Source organism: Daldinia childiae (genome assembly GCF_008694065.1).
Source record: "Daldinia childiae strain JS-1345 chromosome Unknown Scaffold2, whole genome shotgun sequence".
In the NCBI taxonomy this organism is placed as follows: domain Eukaryota; kingdom Fungi; phylum Ascomycota; class Sordariomycetes; order Xylariales; family Hypoxylaceae; genus Daldinia; species Daldinia childiae.
The window spans coordinates 1,778,950-1,791,554 of record NW_022984643.1 but is presented as its reverse complement, the minus strand read 5'-3'; the positions used below and the strand labels follow the sequence as shown (position 1 = coordinate 1,791,554).

The following is a 12,605-nucleotide window of genomic DNA, read 5'->3' as shown; positions in this document are numbered from 1 at the left end:
CCCTTTAGAATGGTTGCTATGGAATTATACGGTGGCGGGAACTAGATTGTGCATGTTCCGGTATCTTTGGGTACGGCTGAATGTACTAACCTAGCAGCGTAGCGCAGCAACTACCTAAAAACCCAAGCGCGATCTGACACGGTAGGTATAGCCTGTAAACGCGCATGTTTCCGTAGATTCAGCAAATCAGAACTGTCATATCAATAAAAGCGGGTCTATAGCTTCAGCCTTCCTCAATCAACATTCCAGACGTTTAACTTTCAATTTCAGCCTTCTCTCAATTCATTAATTTATTTTATCCCTTCACGCATCACCGTACGGCAAGTTCAATATTATACCAGTATGACTTCCGTACTTCGATCAACAGTTGATAGGCTAGACCGTCCCAGCGCATATTATAATAGTCGGGTAAGCTCTTTTATTATGTATTGTTTGGCTTATATAGGTTGTTGTGAGCTAACACGTCGAATTGGAATAGAATAAAAAGAGACGAACTGACCATGGCCGAGATAATAAAGATGGAGAAGCCGAAGTGAATGTTCCGGTGGAAGAGTCTTTAGAAGATCCTCTTAGGAATGCCACGACTCTCTACGTCGGAAATCTGTAAGTTCACTACAATATAATCTTGTTTCCCCTGGGCAAACTACTGACAGTTATTCAAGTTCTTTCTACACGACCGAAGAACAAGTCTATGAACTCTTCTCGAAGTGCGGTGAGATCAAGCGTCTAGTCATGGGACTAGATCGATTCAACAAGACTCCCTGCGGCTTTTGTTTTGTAGAGTACTACACTCACCAGGATGCGCTCGACTGCATGAAATATATAGGTGGCACCAAGCTCGATGAACGCATCATCCGAACTGATCTGGATCCTGGTTTCGAGGAAGGCCGCCAGTACGGCCGAGGCAAGTCCGGCGGCCAAGTGCGGGACGAGTACAGAGATGACTACGACGAGGGAAGAGGTGGTTTAGGCAGAGCAATCCAAACAGACCGAGAGCGCGAGGGACAACGAAATAGAGAACGGGATCAACACATGGAAGATGACTACGGGCGCCTAAGATAAGCCATAGCCTGCTAGTTGGTTGGCTGATTTGTTGATACCCCGAACATTAATAGCTTATAAGAATACACATGGTCAACAGGTAGTTACCTGCTATTCGCACCACGACTGATTCCTATTGTGGTGATGTGACCAGTTCTGATTGTTTCATTCCATGCATATACAGAGAAGTATATCTGCTTCTCTTGTTTTAAGTACAGTAATGTACAACTCGTTGCGCTATGATCTGTGGTCTCAGACTATCGCATTAAGATATGCCTTTTTTTTTCTACGGATGCCTCTCGTTTGATAGCCCGATAACGTATATCCCGAAAAGTAATATATTGGAGCGTGGAATTGCCTCAATTGTTGGAATATAATAAATATGCTTAATATCCAGGCGGGTTCACTCTTTGCGATACTCTCGTCCACTTTGGAAGCTCTATTCACCGTAGTCAGCAACTTCCCCATACCTACACGCCTCTCCGAAGCAGGAATAAGCGTAGACGTACTGTGAATGCCCTTTCTATATCGCTTCTCTTTCCTGTCAAACATAGTGTATTTGTCTTTAGGCAGCATCTCGGCCTCGGTAGGCATCGTCTCTTTCCATGTCTGGAGGGCCTTCAGCGTTTCGCCCTTCTTCGCCAATGCAATGCTTATCGTATCCACCACCGAATCAACACCACGAAGTCGCTTTCGTTGCCGTGCTTTCTGGAATTTAGATAGGCGCCATGGGATCTTCCTATATAAATGGTAGGGTTAGTATACGCTCCTAACCTTTCTTAAGACCTGAGTTAGCTAAGAATTGCCTATTTCATCACATACCATAGCAGGCCACCGGATAGCGGACTCGTCACTCTGAATGCGCCGAACATTGTGTGTGATATTACTGCTCGACGATTCAGTGTTCTCTATCAGAACACATCCCAGTATCGGAGAAGGTAAATGGCGATTAGAAAAGTTCAATTGATAGCGCACGAGCCACATTAGATGATCGGTTTGAAGCCTCTACAATTACCGATTACATGTAGCTAAGTACTCATGTACCTCCCCACTACGCGATGCCGATAAGGCTGTTTGAACATCGATAGGCATTCTACGAAAGTATCCATGTACCTACTAACTATTGAAGCTATCCGTCACTCCTAAGCTTCACTCCCGACAAGCACCTCAGCGTCCCGTCGCAAATGCTCGACAGTTAACCGCCCAACATGTCATACTACTTCGCCATCGTCGGCACGCAAGACAACCCGCTCTTCGAATATGATTTCGGGACGTCGAAGCAGGGCGGCGACGGCATGCCGCATTTCAGCGAGCAGGCGCGCCACATGAACCAGTTCATTGTGCACAGCAGTCTAGATATCGTCGAGGAGGTCCAATGGGGAGGTGGCCAGATGTAAGTATGCACCGAAGCAGAGCGCAGACCCCCTACATTTGCAATGGGCAATATTGGACAAAACAGACATGGCTAGTACTGACTGCGGCGCTTACGATATCAAGGTACCTCAAGTGTGTCGATAAGTTCTTTAATAGCTACGTGTCTTGCTTTATAACCGGCGGCAATGTCAAGTTCCTCCTATTACATCAGCCGACTATGCCCGTCTCGACGACTTCTACGCGATCTTCTACGTCTATCGGCGCTAACCCCACGAGCCCCCAGACCGAGGAGGCTATTAAGAATTTTATGCTCGAGGTCTACGAGAATTGGGTGAAGGCTATCATGAGTCCTTTTTATAGAGTGAATATGGAAGTGCGCAGTCCGGTGTTTAGACAGAGGGTTGCTGCGGCCGGGAGGAAATATCTGTGACCAATGGGCACTATAAGCGTAAGACGGGTGTAATGGAATAATGTACGGTGTTTGGCGTTTAAATAGGCAGCAATTACTCATTAGATCTGAGTCATATTCTGAGCTCAAAAATGGTCAGGGCTAGTGTTCCATAATACAGCAATAAACACATCACAAGCACAAGTATTTGAAGCATTAAATTCGTTTACAGCAAAGTGTAATACGATGCAAGTATATTCAGCGTGCCGTAGCACTATCATAGGCTATCTGCCCTTAGACGCCGTCTCTCAAAAGTCATCGCGCGCGACCATGAACCGTAACGTAAAAACCACCAACGCCGATGTCAGAATGTGTATCATGCCAATAATCCTTAATGTAATAAACACAGATCCCCCGAGTCCATTACGCACGATTTGCTCTGCTGCCGCTGCTGCCCACTAACTTGCATTGGGAATGATTACTATGAACAAGCAGCCAACCAAAAAGGTACACAGAACATAACGCTTAACCACCGAAACCGTACAGGGTGCGGCCCTGTCGCTTCAAGGCGTAGACGACGTCCAGCGAGGTGACAGTCTTGCGCTTGGCGTGCTCGGTGTAGGTGACGGCATCACGGATGACACCCTCGAGGAAGGACTTGAGAACACCACGGGTCTCTTCGTAAATCACTGAATAATCTGTTAATATTTATTTCACCTTAGTTGAATAAGACAATAACTTACTAGCTGAGATACGCTTGACACCACCACGACGCGCGAGACGTCGGATAGCGGGCTTGGTGATACCCTGGATGTTGTCTCGAAGAATCTTACGGTGGCGCTTGGCACCTCCCTTTCCGAGACCCTTGCCGCCCTTGCCGCCTATTGCGATGTTAGTATAAACGTAAAAGGATTTTAAAACGATTAATTGAAATCATATCGCGTCAAGGTAGTTCCCAGTTAAGACGCGTCGTGATAGCGAAGCCATAGCCAGACCCGCCAACCATAAGCGCCCCTTAACCAGAACTTGGCGACGCGACAGCAAGATAAACTAATCGAAAAAGGTAGTGCACTTACGTCCAGTCATCTTGAATAAGGATTAGATGTGTTTTGGTGATGTTTTAGTGATGGAAAGTGTATGGTATCGATGGCAAATTGCGGAGAGATAAATGCGTTTGTTGATGATGGATAAATCAGGAAATAGGAAAAAAAAAGAGTTGTAAAAAGCGGGAGAGAGGAGGTAGGCTTTTATGTGGATGAGGGAGGGGTGTTACTGATTCGAATTGCGGGAAGTCGCTAGTCTGATTTAGGGAGTGCGGCATCAGCCTGGGGAACTCGAAAAATAAAAAATTGCGACTTGTTGCGCCTGATTATTTCTCTTATTTGGGGTCCTTGAAAATGGGTTATTCTGCGCTGCTTTGGCGCTTGGTTGTCAGTTGCCCTTTTAGGCCGAATTTCACTGATTTAATGGACCCCTGCTTTGGCCCGTGCGTTGTTCTTTTTTCGAACTACACTTAAGTGGGGCACAAGTGTTCAAGGTGTTTGCAACATTTTATATACAATATTCACGTGATTGATTCACTCCATACTAAACCTTCAATACCTCAACAGCTCAGTCACAACATTACACAAATCAAAGGGGATCCGACATTCTTCAAAAAGTATACCTAATCTTTACTTTAAGTACCTAAGTACCTAAGTAAGTAGGCACTCATATTTTAATAACATACCAGGCATACCAGACCTACACTGACCTCCAAGACTTATTACCATGTGACTGCTCCGCGATATATCCCTACGAGAAGGGAGCTCGTTTTGAAAATCATACATCATATACCCTACGTGAATAGGCACTTGGCAAATCTAAATTGTTCCATTCGTGGCCCTTTGCATCATGGAAGAGGCAGGACGAGCAGTTAGTGGACCTAACCGCTCACCCCGTACGTATTACTATACACCTTTTTATCGTCATGCAAGCCTTTGCTACCTATACACAAGACCACCGTAGTTTCCTGGCAATGGTGGACGTAAAGTGCCACTAGAATTCCCCAAACGCCGATGCATATGCCTCGCCAGACCTCGTAATGTCAAATATCCATAAGGCCGACATCTATAACGTCGTACCGCACCCGATGTCGAGTGCTCCCAAAGACGTTTGACGCATTGCCCTGGGATATACTCGAATCTAGCCGAACCTCCCTATGCCGCTGTAATCATGGCAATAAAAGAAATCCCGCTTAATAAACACAAATGCTTCTACCGTGCCCTATTGTCATGCCATCATAGAATCGTCAAAGCTGTCGTCATCTTCAAGGCTCTCGATAGCTTCTTTGATTTGTTGGCTTGCCTAATAGCTTTTAGTAAGAGAATATGATTTACGCAATTGATGGATTAAACAAACCTTGGGATCTAAATTCAGTGCAATGGTGAAATGCCGTACGGCGGCGCCCTTGTCGTTTAAGGTCTTATATAACTTCCCGAGGAGGAAATGCACAGTGGCCTCGTCAGGAGCAAGAGTCTTCAGAATATCAAGTTCCTTGTGGGCTTCATCAAGCTGATTAAGAGCTAACAGAGCTCTAGCTTTCTTGTATCGAGTTTGTGCAGCGTGCGGAGCAAGTTCAGTGGCCTTAGTGAAAAATTGGAGAGCCTTGACAATCTGTCGCTGTTTTTCGAGGACATTGCCGATACAGCATATTAAGACGGCATTGGTAGGATTTATAACGGATGCTGAGTGGAAATGTATATAGGCCTTGTCGTAGTTGCCCAGTTTTTCATAGACCCTACCGATACCATAATACGCGTTATAATGCCGACGGTCGGCCGATATTGCTTGACGATACGCCGTGAGGGCCTTCTCATACTCCTCGTTTGAAACGTGCTCATGTCCCTGTAGAGTAAATGCATAAGCAAACTTGGGGTTTAGTTGGGTGGCGCGCTTGAAACATCTCAATGCTTGCTCGTGGTCTCGGGCGAGTGACCAAGCGTTTCCAAGCGCACACCAAGCCTGAGGGGAATGCCACGACAAATCGACAAGTTCATGGGCAAGAAAAGATAGATCCGTCTCTCTTTTAAGGAACCATAAAATGGTAGAGTAGACTTCCATGTCTTCAAGGCGAGTAGGAGCCAGTATTCGTAATCTCCTATAAAACTTCTCTGCCTCCGCGTATGCAGCCTGTTCGTAGTATGCTTTCCCAATTTGTGAAAGCACCCACGGTGTTTCTTGGTGCGTCCTCGGTAGTGCCGTGTAAAAAGCTAAAGCTTCAGCGCACCGATACCGCGATAGTGCTAGATAGCCGGAGCCGAATTTCTTCAATAACTCCAGTAGAAATTTTAACGTCTCCTCAACCCTAACAGATTCCGGTTCCGAGGATTTGGTAACGGGAGGCGGATAATGGACTTCTTTTATCCGTGGTACCTCAGCCTGGTCTACATCCATACCATTTTCTTCCAACGGTTTCCTGTTACCGCTAATAGCTCTGCCGACGTTGGAACCGCTCGAATTCGGACGTACGATCCTTGAGATAGGGGGCCTAGCCTTCTTCAATTCTCGTGTCGGGGCAACAGTTGACGCAGCGTTAGCCTTCGCATTGGCACCCCCAAACGGGTTTAATCTTGCGCTCCGTCTTTGAGGGGCGCCTGGTTCATCCGGCCGTTGCCTTGGCTGAACAAGGTGACCAGAAACAGTCCTCTTTCTCTCTATCCCAGACGCACCAGAGGCAGTCGGCCTAAGAAGAGTATGATTGTGCTCTGGAGGGAAGTCTTCTTGAGACCTATCCTGTAGTTTTTGAGTTCTCTTGGCACCCATTCGATATCCTATCTTCGAGGGTACATCCATCTGGTTGGGCTCAATAGGCTGGGCATTCCTCGTTTTTCTAGCAGGAGCTTGAGGGGGTTCTGGTGGGTGATTAATTCGAGGAATATTCGAGTCCGTATGGTTTGTTGTCGGCGTTTCCACACTTTCAAACCCTGTTTCGACAGTAGCAGCCATCCTAGAGCGAGCCGCGTTGATTTTAGACACGAAATCATTCTCGCCGGAGAGAAAGTTAGTGCCGGGGAGTATCTCGTTTCCGGCTGTTGACCTTTGTGAATCGAAAGGATCCCCTATAGTGTCGTAAACCGCTGAACGGGACACAGCCTTCTTAGGCTGGGTTTCCACTAGATTAGGTGCGGTGCTATCCTTTTGCTCCGAGAGAATCCCATTTAGTTGAGCCGTGCTCGAGCTATCTATTAACATGTCGTTCAGCTTGAAAATATTAGCTGTCCTGACATCGGCACCCATATCGCACAGAGCCGTGAATGCATCCCACATAAACGGATTTAGCTTGAGCGCCTCTTCAAAGTTGATTATTGCCTTATTTTTATCATCGTAGGCCCTGTAGAGCCTACCAAGCAAGCATGCAATACTTGCAGAGTCTGGATATTGCGCCCTATTCGTTGCGCTGTGCTTGCCCAGACTTGATTTCCGAGGCCATGAACTCCTAGACTTCTCCAATGCTGTGATCCCATCTTTATATCGTTCAAGTGCGAGACAACACTGTGCAAATATATATGAACAAGAGACATTGCTTCCACGGTATCCGACGGCTTTGCTGATTTCATAAGCTGAGTGATAGTCACCAAGTCGAAAATGGCAGAGTGCAAGGAGATACGGCGATTCGCTCGAGCGAGGATCGTGGGCAGCCAATCTTTCCGCAAAGAATAGTGCACTTTCATAGGACATGTTGTCGAGATGGTAGTAAACAATCTGCCTCAACTGGCTCGTAACGGCCGAGGTTGTGGGTGCCATCTTGGGATAAAGATGGTGCGATCGATAGTATCCGAATAGCTAACTTTATTCGTGAATTGCCATGTGGTCGCGTGGAGAAGGTGGTGCAGCTCTGTTGTCGAGTGTGAACAAATATCGGAGATCAAAGCAAGGGGGTTAGAGACTAGACTAAGGAAGACTCGACCAGAGAAAAACTAGGTTGTGTACTTCCAAAGACAAATAGCCTCGACAATGATTAATGTTAATAATGAATTAAATTCGAAATACCAGAAGCGTAGGAATCGTTACTAAGGAATCGAAACTACCGGTCGGATGTGAAGAAATGGAAGTATGTGTCGACTTGATCCTGGTTATTCTTAACAGGCATCTCTAACCACTGTGGATTTGGGACTGGGAAGTGTGAAGATAGACTTCGTTAAAATTTCCCATCAACACGCCGTCACGAGAACGGGATACGGCGAATGTTAGAAGGTGGCGAGACGACGATATTGTCCGGCAGGCTACCCAGCTCTTAGCCCAACAATATACCCCGGCAATACCATTCAATGGTATTAAAATTTTTATTCCGTAGTATGGTAGTGGGATGAAGAAAACGATCAGGTAGCGTTTTCCGCCTTGTCGCAGTCCAAGCTTTCACTCGCGATTTGGGATGTTATGGTGGATAGAACCGTTGTTAGGGGGTCAATAGATTTGATTGGTTAGATTGCCTTATACGCAACCGGACAGTACCTGCCAGAGCAACCATAGGGCGCTAAAATAAAAGGCGGAAACAGCTGCAGGCTACAGCTCCAGCCCCCCCACCTGCCGCTCTTTGACTGCCCAGGTGCTGGAGCCGCCATTCCATTTCCAGCCTTGTCGATAAAGCCACATCATTTTTCCCAACTTACCATTTCATCACTAAGACGGGAGCATGAGAGTCTTAAGTCCTAAACATCAAACACATAACTCACCCACCCAATTCACAATACATACATCCTTCGACTGTACTGAACACGGTATAATAGACATATCCTAATGTATACGCCATAAGCAAATCTTCATAGGCACGATATCGCAATGGCACAGAAAGCACGCAAGGACACAGCAAAGGCCAATGCAGCGGCTCTAACAAACCTTCACACCGGCACACTCATTATCAATACGCTTTTTGTCTTATTCAACTTCATATTCAAAAAGCGGTCTATACTACTATATGTCATCCTTTCAATTCCTAGCTTCATATGCGAGTACTTCTTAGAGTCATCGGGGCGGCCTAGATACGATCCCACGACAAAGGCGCTTCAGAGGGCTGGCGAGGACTTGTCTTCTCCTGGACTTACAGAGTATATGTTTGACGTTATCTGGGTAACATGGGCATCCGTCGTGCTCGTAATCTTTTTTGGTAACTGGGGATGGCTCCTTTGGTCTGTCGTGCCAGCTTACGGGGCCTTCAAAGGCTACAGTCTCCTTGGTGCAGCTCGCGGAATGGCCGGCATGCAAGGACAGCAGCCGGGGAATGCCGCACCAGTAGCAGGCAATAGGAAACAAAGACGTGCAGCTTAAACTAGGATTACACATCTGTCACTTAGCATTGCATCATTAGGAATCCTTTCATATTTTCAAGTTACATGCCTGAATTTATGTGACTAGTCACCTAGTTCAGCAACCTATGGCAATCGAGTTCCTCGGTCCACTTATCCAAGGTGTCTTTGTCAACATCTCTGACGATGATATGAATGTCTGCAGCATCTAAGTCAGCGATACTCAATATATGATTTTGACTGTCATTTCCGATTTATAGGTGGTAATCCAAATGAAGTCTTATAATTGAAATTGTACATACGTTCTAGTGCCCTCACGCTTTGTAGCGCAACCCAGTTCTTGAACCACAAGACTTTATCATCTCCTCCTGGACCTAGCTTATCTACGAAGAACCTTTTCACGAAGTTCTTCACGGTGTTGCGGCTTTCAGTAGTCATATCTCCAGTCTCGGTGTCCGTCGGAATTGTCGTTCTTGACCAAACGACTATATGAGTCATATTTGGCATCATACCATAAGGCCAGTCGTTAATCAAGACTCTATAGTCGGATGGGTCTTCAAATGGAGTAATGGATGCTGGTTTGAAGGGAGGAGACCCCCAGACTTTTGGTAGTCGGTGCTTCATGAGATAATTCGTCATGGATCCATATTCTATCTTAATCTCGGCAGTCCATTTCATGTATCGTCGCAAATCGGATGGTTTTCGCTTAAGAACAGAGAGGTTATTCTCCTCTAGCCACCAGCTTAAGCTAACTACCAAGGAGGTAGATAATTGGTTATATCCTACCTATAATTTTCTTCACATCTTCCCAATCATGATACTGGTACTCCTCGTCGGTCAGAGATAAGATCCATTTATCAACGTCTGTTAAAGGGAACGGCGCATCTTCAGGAGCAACTTTAGTCGGAATGTCACTCATATTAGGCCTCGATCTTCAGGTAACCTAACAACGAGTTGTAAATTAGATTTTAATTTCACTTAACTAGTAAAAGTGAGAGTTTAAAGAAAGTCGTAGTAGCTGAAAAGCAGCAAGAGAAAAAATTTGACAATTGTCTTATTGCCTAGGTAAGTAATGGGTATCCCTTGTAATTGAAGCTTGAGAATACCTAAGCAATATCACATCTCCCACATGTTCCTATACAAAGTTTCGCAGCCACAGATCTCAGGTATTCACTATGTAGAACTGCCACACTGCCAAGGGTCGCACCGTATACTGTACTACCGATGTTCATGCAGCTGTATATAACCGTTACGTGCATTATGTGGGGGGGCATATTTCTATAGGAGTTCGTGTGACTGACGGGCGCTTGCATAATTGACAGAAAACCCTAGTACCGAGCGGCCGGTCCAGTCCGCTTGTAACGCCGGGGCTATGACTATGCAGCAAACTCAACAAATGTTGGATGTGGTGCCACTTATTTAAGCGTTTGCCCCGAATTTAGGAGATAAAAAGAGCAGATCGATGTGTGTCAACTCCGACGAACACAACGATATAAGCTGCAGCTCAGCAGAATTTACCTTCGTTCCCCCCCTCTCTTACGAGAGTAGGCTTATTCCAGTTGCTAGCAGGCAAGGAATCATTTAATTTGCGCAGCTCCGCTACAATTCATACCCTAAATTCAAAAAGCGGCAACTGAATTTCACGATGGCGGCACTTCCGTTATCTTCCAGGGCATATTTCGACGGGATATATATCCCCGCTGGTCTATTGGTGTTTGGAACATTTATTGTTAAGAAGGAATGGACGCCCGCTGCAGCTCTCGTTGCAATTGTTTTGGGGTTGATCAAGTACTACCGCTCGCGTAAGTGTATTGTGCAATACCTTCCTATCGGCATTGAGCTAACCATACCGTAAATAGTACCTAAGGTGGTTTTGAAACCAGATGTTTTCCAAGAATTCGAATTGAAGGAGAAGACAATCATCTCTCACAATGTCGCCATGTTCGTCGCATTTTCCATAGCAGCTCATATTCTCTCCATTGACTTTTTATAGCTACCGGTTCTCCCTGCCCGCTCCGACATCCATCCTCGGTCTCCCAATCGGCCAGCACATTTCAATTGGTGCCGTCCTCCCGCAACCCGATGGTGCTACTAAGGAGATTGTGCGATCATACACTCCTATCTCTGGTGACCACCAACCTGGCTACTTCGACCTCCTTATCAAGTCGTACCCGACCGGTAATATCTCGAGGCACATGGCATCGCTTGCCGTCGGCCAGACGATTCGTGTAAGGGGACCCAAGGGTGCTTTCGTCTATACCCCTAACATGGTCCGTCATTTCGGAATGGTTGCTGGCGGTACTGGTATCACTCCCATGCTCCAAGTTGTCAGGGCCATTATCCGAGGACGACCCACAGGCGATCGAACTCAGGTGGACTTGATCTTCGCCAATGTTACTGAGCAAGATATCCTATTAAAGGAAGACCTCGATGCCCTAGCGAAGGAGGATTCCGGTTTCAGAGTCCACTACGTCCTCGACAAGCCTCCTGAGGGATGGACCGGCGGCGTTGGTTTCGTCACTGCTGACATGGTCACTGTAAGCTTCCTTCATACTGAATAAACTCTAAACCAAAAGCTAATAAGTAATTAGAAATGGCTACCCAAGGCTGCTCCGGACGTCAAGATACTGCTCTGCGGCCCACCGCCCATGATTGGCGGCCTAAAGAAGGCAACGGAGAGCCTCGGCTTCCAGAAGGCCCGCCCCGTCAGCAAGCTAGAAGACCAGGTATTTGCCTTCTAGAGTGCTCGGACATAGCCCATATCTTCCACTACCGATATGTCATTTGACAATCTGTAAGGCCGATCTAGCTTCCAACTACATGAGAAGCTCTCGTGCTATAAAGAGAATGAGCACCTTCGTGTCGTTTAGTTCATGGTGTTTATTTAGATAGATGAACGTATGACAAATGATCAACTTACAAAGTAATGAGATCCTATAGTATAGGTAGCTTGTATGCAGGTTGCAAGATGCCGCTCTGGCATTCATTGTATCATTTACTGCCCTGGATTCTTACCATAGGTTACTTTGCGAATAAACATATTGCTACCTACTTTTTTACTTGGCATAGGTATTAGAGTGATTTGGTGAATAATGACGGCAGCATAACAACAACTTAAATAATTCTCGCAGATACCACGACTCTTCAAAGTGAGTGCCCTATCAGTAATCCTGATGGGTTAGGTGTGGTATGGCTTTTACCACAAGGCGTTGAGATTTAACTTACCCATGATTATATGTAGCCCAATGGTGTCCTGAAAGATGACATGTGTTTTATATGAGTATCAAGAACGTACACAAAAAGTGTAAACAATAAATTCAATCTGGGCAATTATAACTCTTGTTGATTATTATACCTTCATATCTCAATGAAGATTGATTTATGGGGGTTAGAAAGTTTGTACCATGTCACCGTTATGGCTATTAGATCCGTTTATGATATAACTTGGGGCCAATATTTATTCGTCCTATCTTTAGAACATTTGAATGTACATCAAAGATCATGCGTATTCATTTGAA

At 45.8% G+C, this 12,605-nt stretch overlaps 8 protein-coding genes across 9 annotated transcripts; 4 read left to right on the top strand and 4 right to left on the bottom strand.

Annotated features, from left to right (window-relative positions):
- Positions 1 to 342: 342 nt before the first annotated feature.
- Positions 343 to 1,062, top strand: GL218_01402 (Nuclear cap-binding protein subunit 2; the record flags this gene model as incomplete). The annotated part of the gene is made up of 3 exons (XM_033577872.1): positions 343 to 408; positions 479 to 603; positions 663 to 1,062. The coding sequence occupies 3 exons, from the start codon at positions 343 to 345 to the stop codon at positions 1,060 to 1,062; spliced, it is 591 nt and encodes a 196-aa protein (XP_033437927.1).
- Positions 1,063 to 1,427: 365 nt separating this feature from the next.
- GL218_01401 (54S ribosomal protein L31, mitochondrial) lies at positions 1,428 to 1,913 on the bottom strand (the record flags this gene model as incomplete). 2 transcript variants are annotated; one of them, XM_033577871.1, is made up of 3 exons in its annotated part: positions 1,428 to 1,480; positions 1,551 to 1,780; positions 1,864 to 1,913. In XM_033577871.1, 3 exons carry the CDS (start codon positions 1,911 to 1,913, stop codon positions 1,428 to 1,430), a joined length of 333 nt encoding a protein of 110 aa, XP_033437928.1. The 2 variants fall into 2 exon arrangements, with proteins under 2 accessions (XP_033437928.1, XP_033437929.1); XM_033577870.1 differs by having other exon boundaries at positions 1,445 to 1,480; positions 1,516 to 1,780.
- A 336-nt stretch (positions 1,914 to 2,249) lies between these two features.
- Positions 2,250 to 2,845, top strand: GL218_01400 (Transport protein particle 20 kDa subunit; the record flags this gene model as incomplete). Its single annotated transcript, XM_033577869.1, has 2 exons — positions 2,250 to 2,434; positions 2,539 to 2,845. The coding sequence occupies 2 exons, from the start codon at positions 2,250 to 2,252 to the stop codon at positions 2,843 to 2,845; spliced, it is 492 nt and encodes a 163-aa protein (XP_033437930.1).
- A 483-nt stretch (positions 2,846 to 3,328) lies between these two features.
- Positions 3,329 to 3,889, bottom strand: GL218_01399 (Histone H4; the record flags this gene model as incomplete). Its single annotated transcript, XM_033577868.1, has 3 exons — positions 3,329 to 3,492; positions 3,547 to 3,684; positions 3,880 to 3,889. The coding sequence occupies 3 exons, from the start codon at positions 3,887 to 3,889 to the stop codon at positions 3,329 to 3,331; spliced, it is 312 nt and encodes a 103-aa protein (XP_033437976.1).
- Positions 3,890 to 5,074: 1,185 nt separating this feature from the next.
- GL218_01398 (Protein bimA) lies at positions 5,075 to 7,588 on the bottom strand (the record flags this gene model as incomplete). The annotated part of the gene is made up of 2 exons (XM_033577867.1): positions 5,075 to 5,149; positions 5,204 to 7,588. The coding sequence occupies 2 exons, from the start codon at positions 7,586 to 7,588 to the stop codon at positions 5,075 to 5,077; spliced, it is 2,460 nt and encodes an 819-aa protein (XP_033437977.1).
- A 1,035-nt stretch (positions 7,589 to 8,623) lies between these two features.
- GL218_01397 (uncharacterized protein) lies at positions 8,624 to 9,109 on the top strand (the record flags this gene model as incomplete). Its single annotated transcript, XM_033577866.1, has 1 exon — positions 8,624 to 9,109. One exon carries the CDS (start codon positions 8,624 to 8,626, stop codon positions 9,107 to 9,109), a length of 486 nt encoding a protein of 161 aa, XP_033437966.1.
- A 91-nt stretch (positions 9,110 to 9,200) lies between these two features.
- GL218_01396 (uncharacterized protein) lies at positions 9,201 to 10,006 on the bottom strand (the record flags this gene model as incomplete). Its single annotated transcript, XM_033577865.1, has 3 exons — positions 9,201 to 9,286; positions 9,390 to 9,818; positions 9,874 to 10,006. The coding sequence occupies 3 exons, from the start codon at positions 10,004 to 10,006 to the stop codon at positions 9,201 to 9,203; spliced, it is 648 nt and encodes a 215-aa protein (XP_033437967.1).
- A 726-nt stretch (positions 10,007 to 10,732) lies between these two features.
- On the top strand, positions 10,733 to 11,828 carry GL218_01395 (NADH-cytochrome b5 reductase 1; the record flags this gene model as incomplete). The annotated part of the gene is made up of 4 exons (XM_033577864.1): positions 10,733 to 10,889; positions 10,947 to 11,028; positions 11,081 to 11,624; positions 11,679 to 11,828. The coding sequence occupies 4 exons, from the start codon at positions 10,733 to 10,735 to the stop codon at positions 11,826 to 11,828; spliced, it is 933 nt and encodes a 310-aa protein (XP_033437968.1).
- Between the last annotated feature and the right edge of the window lie 777 nt (positions 11,829 to 12,605).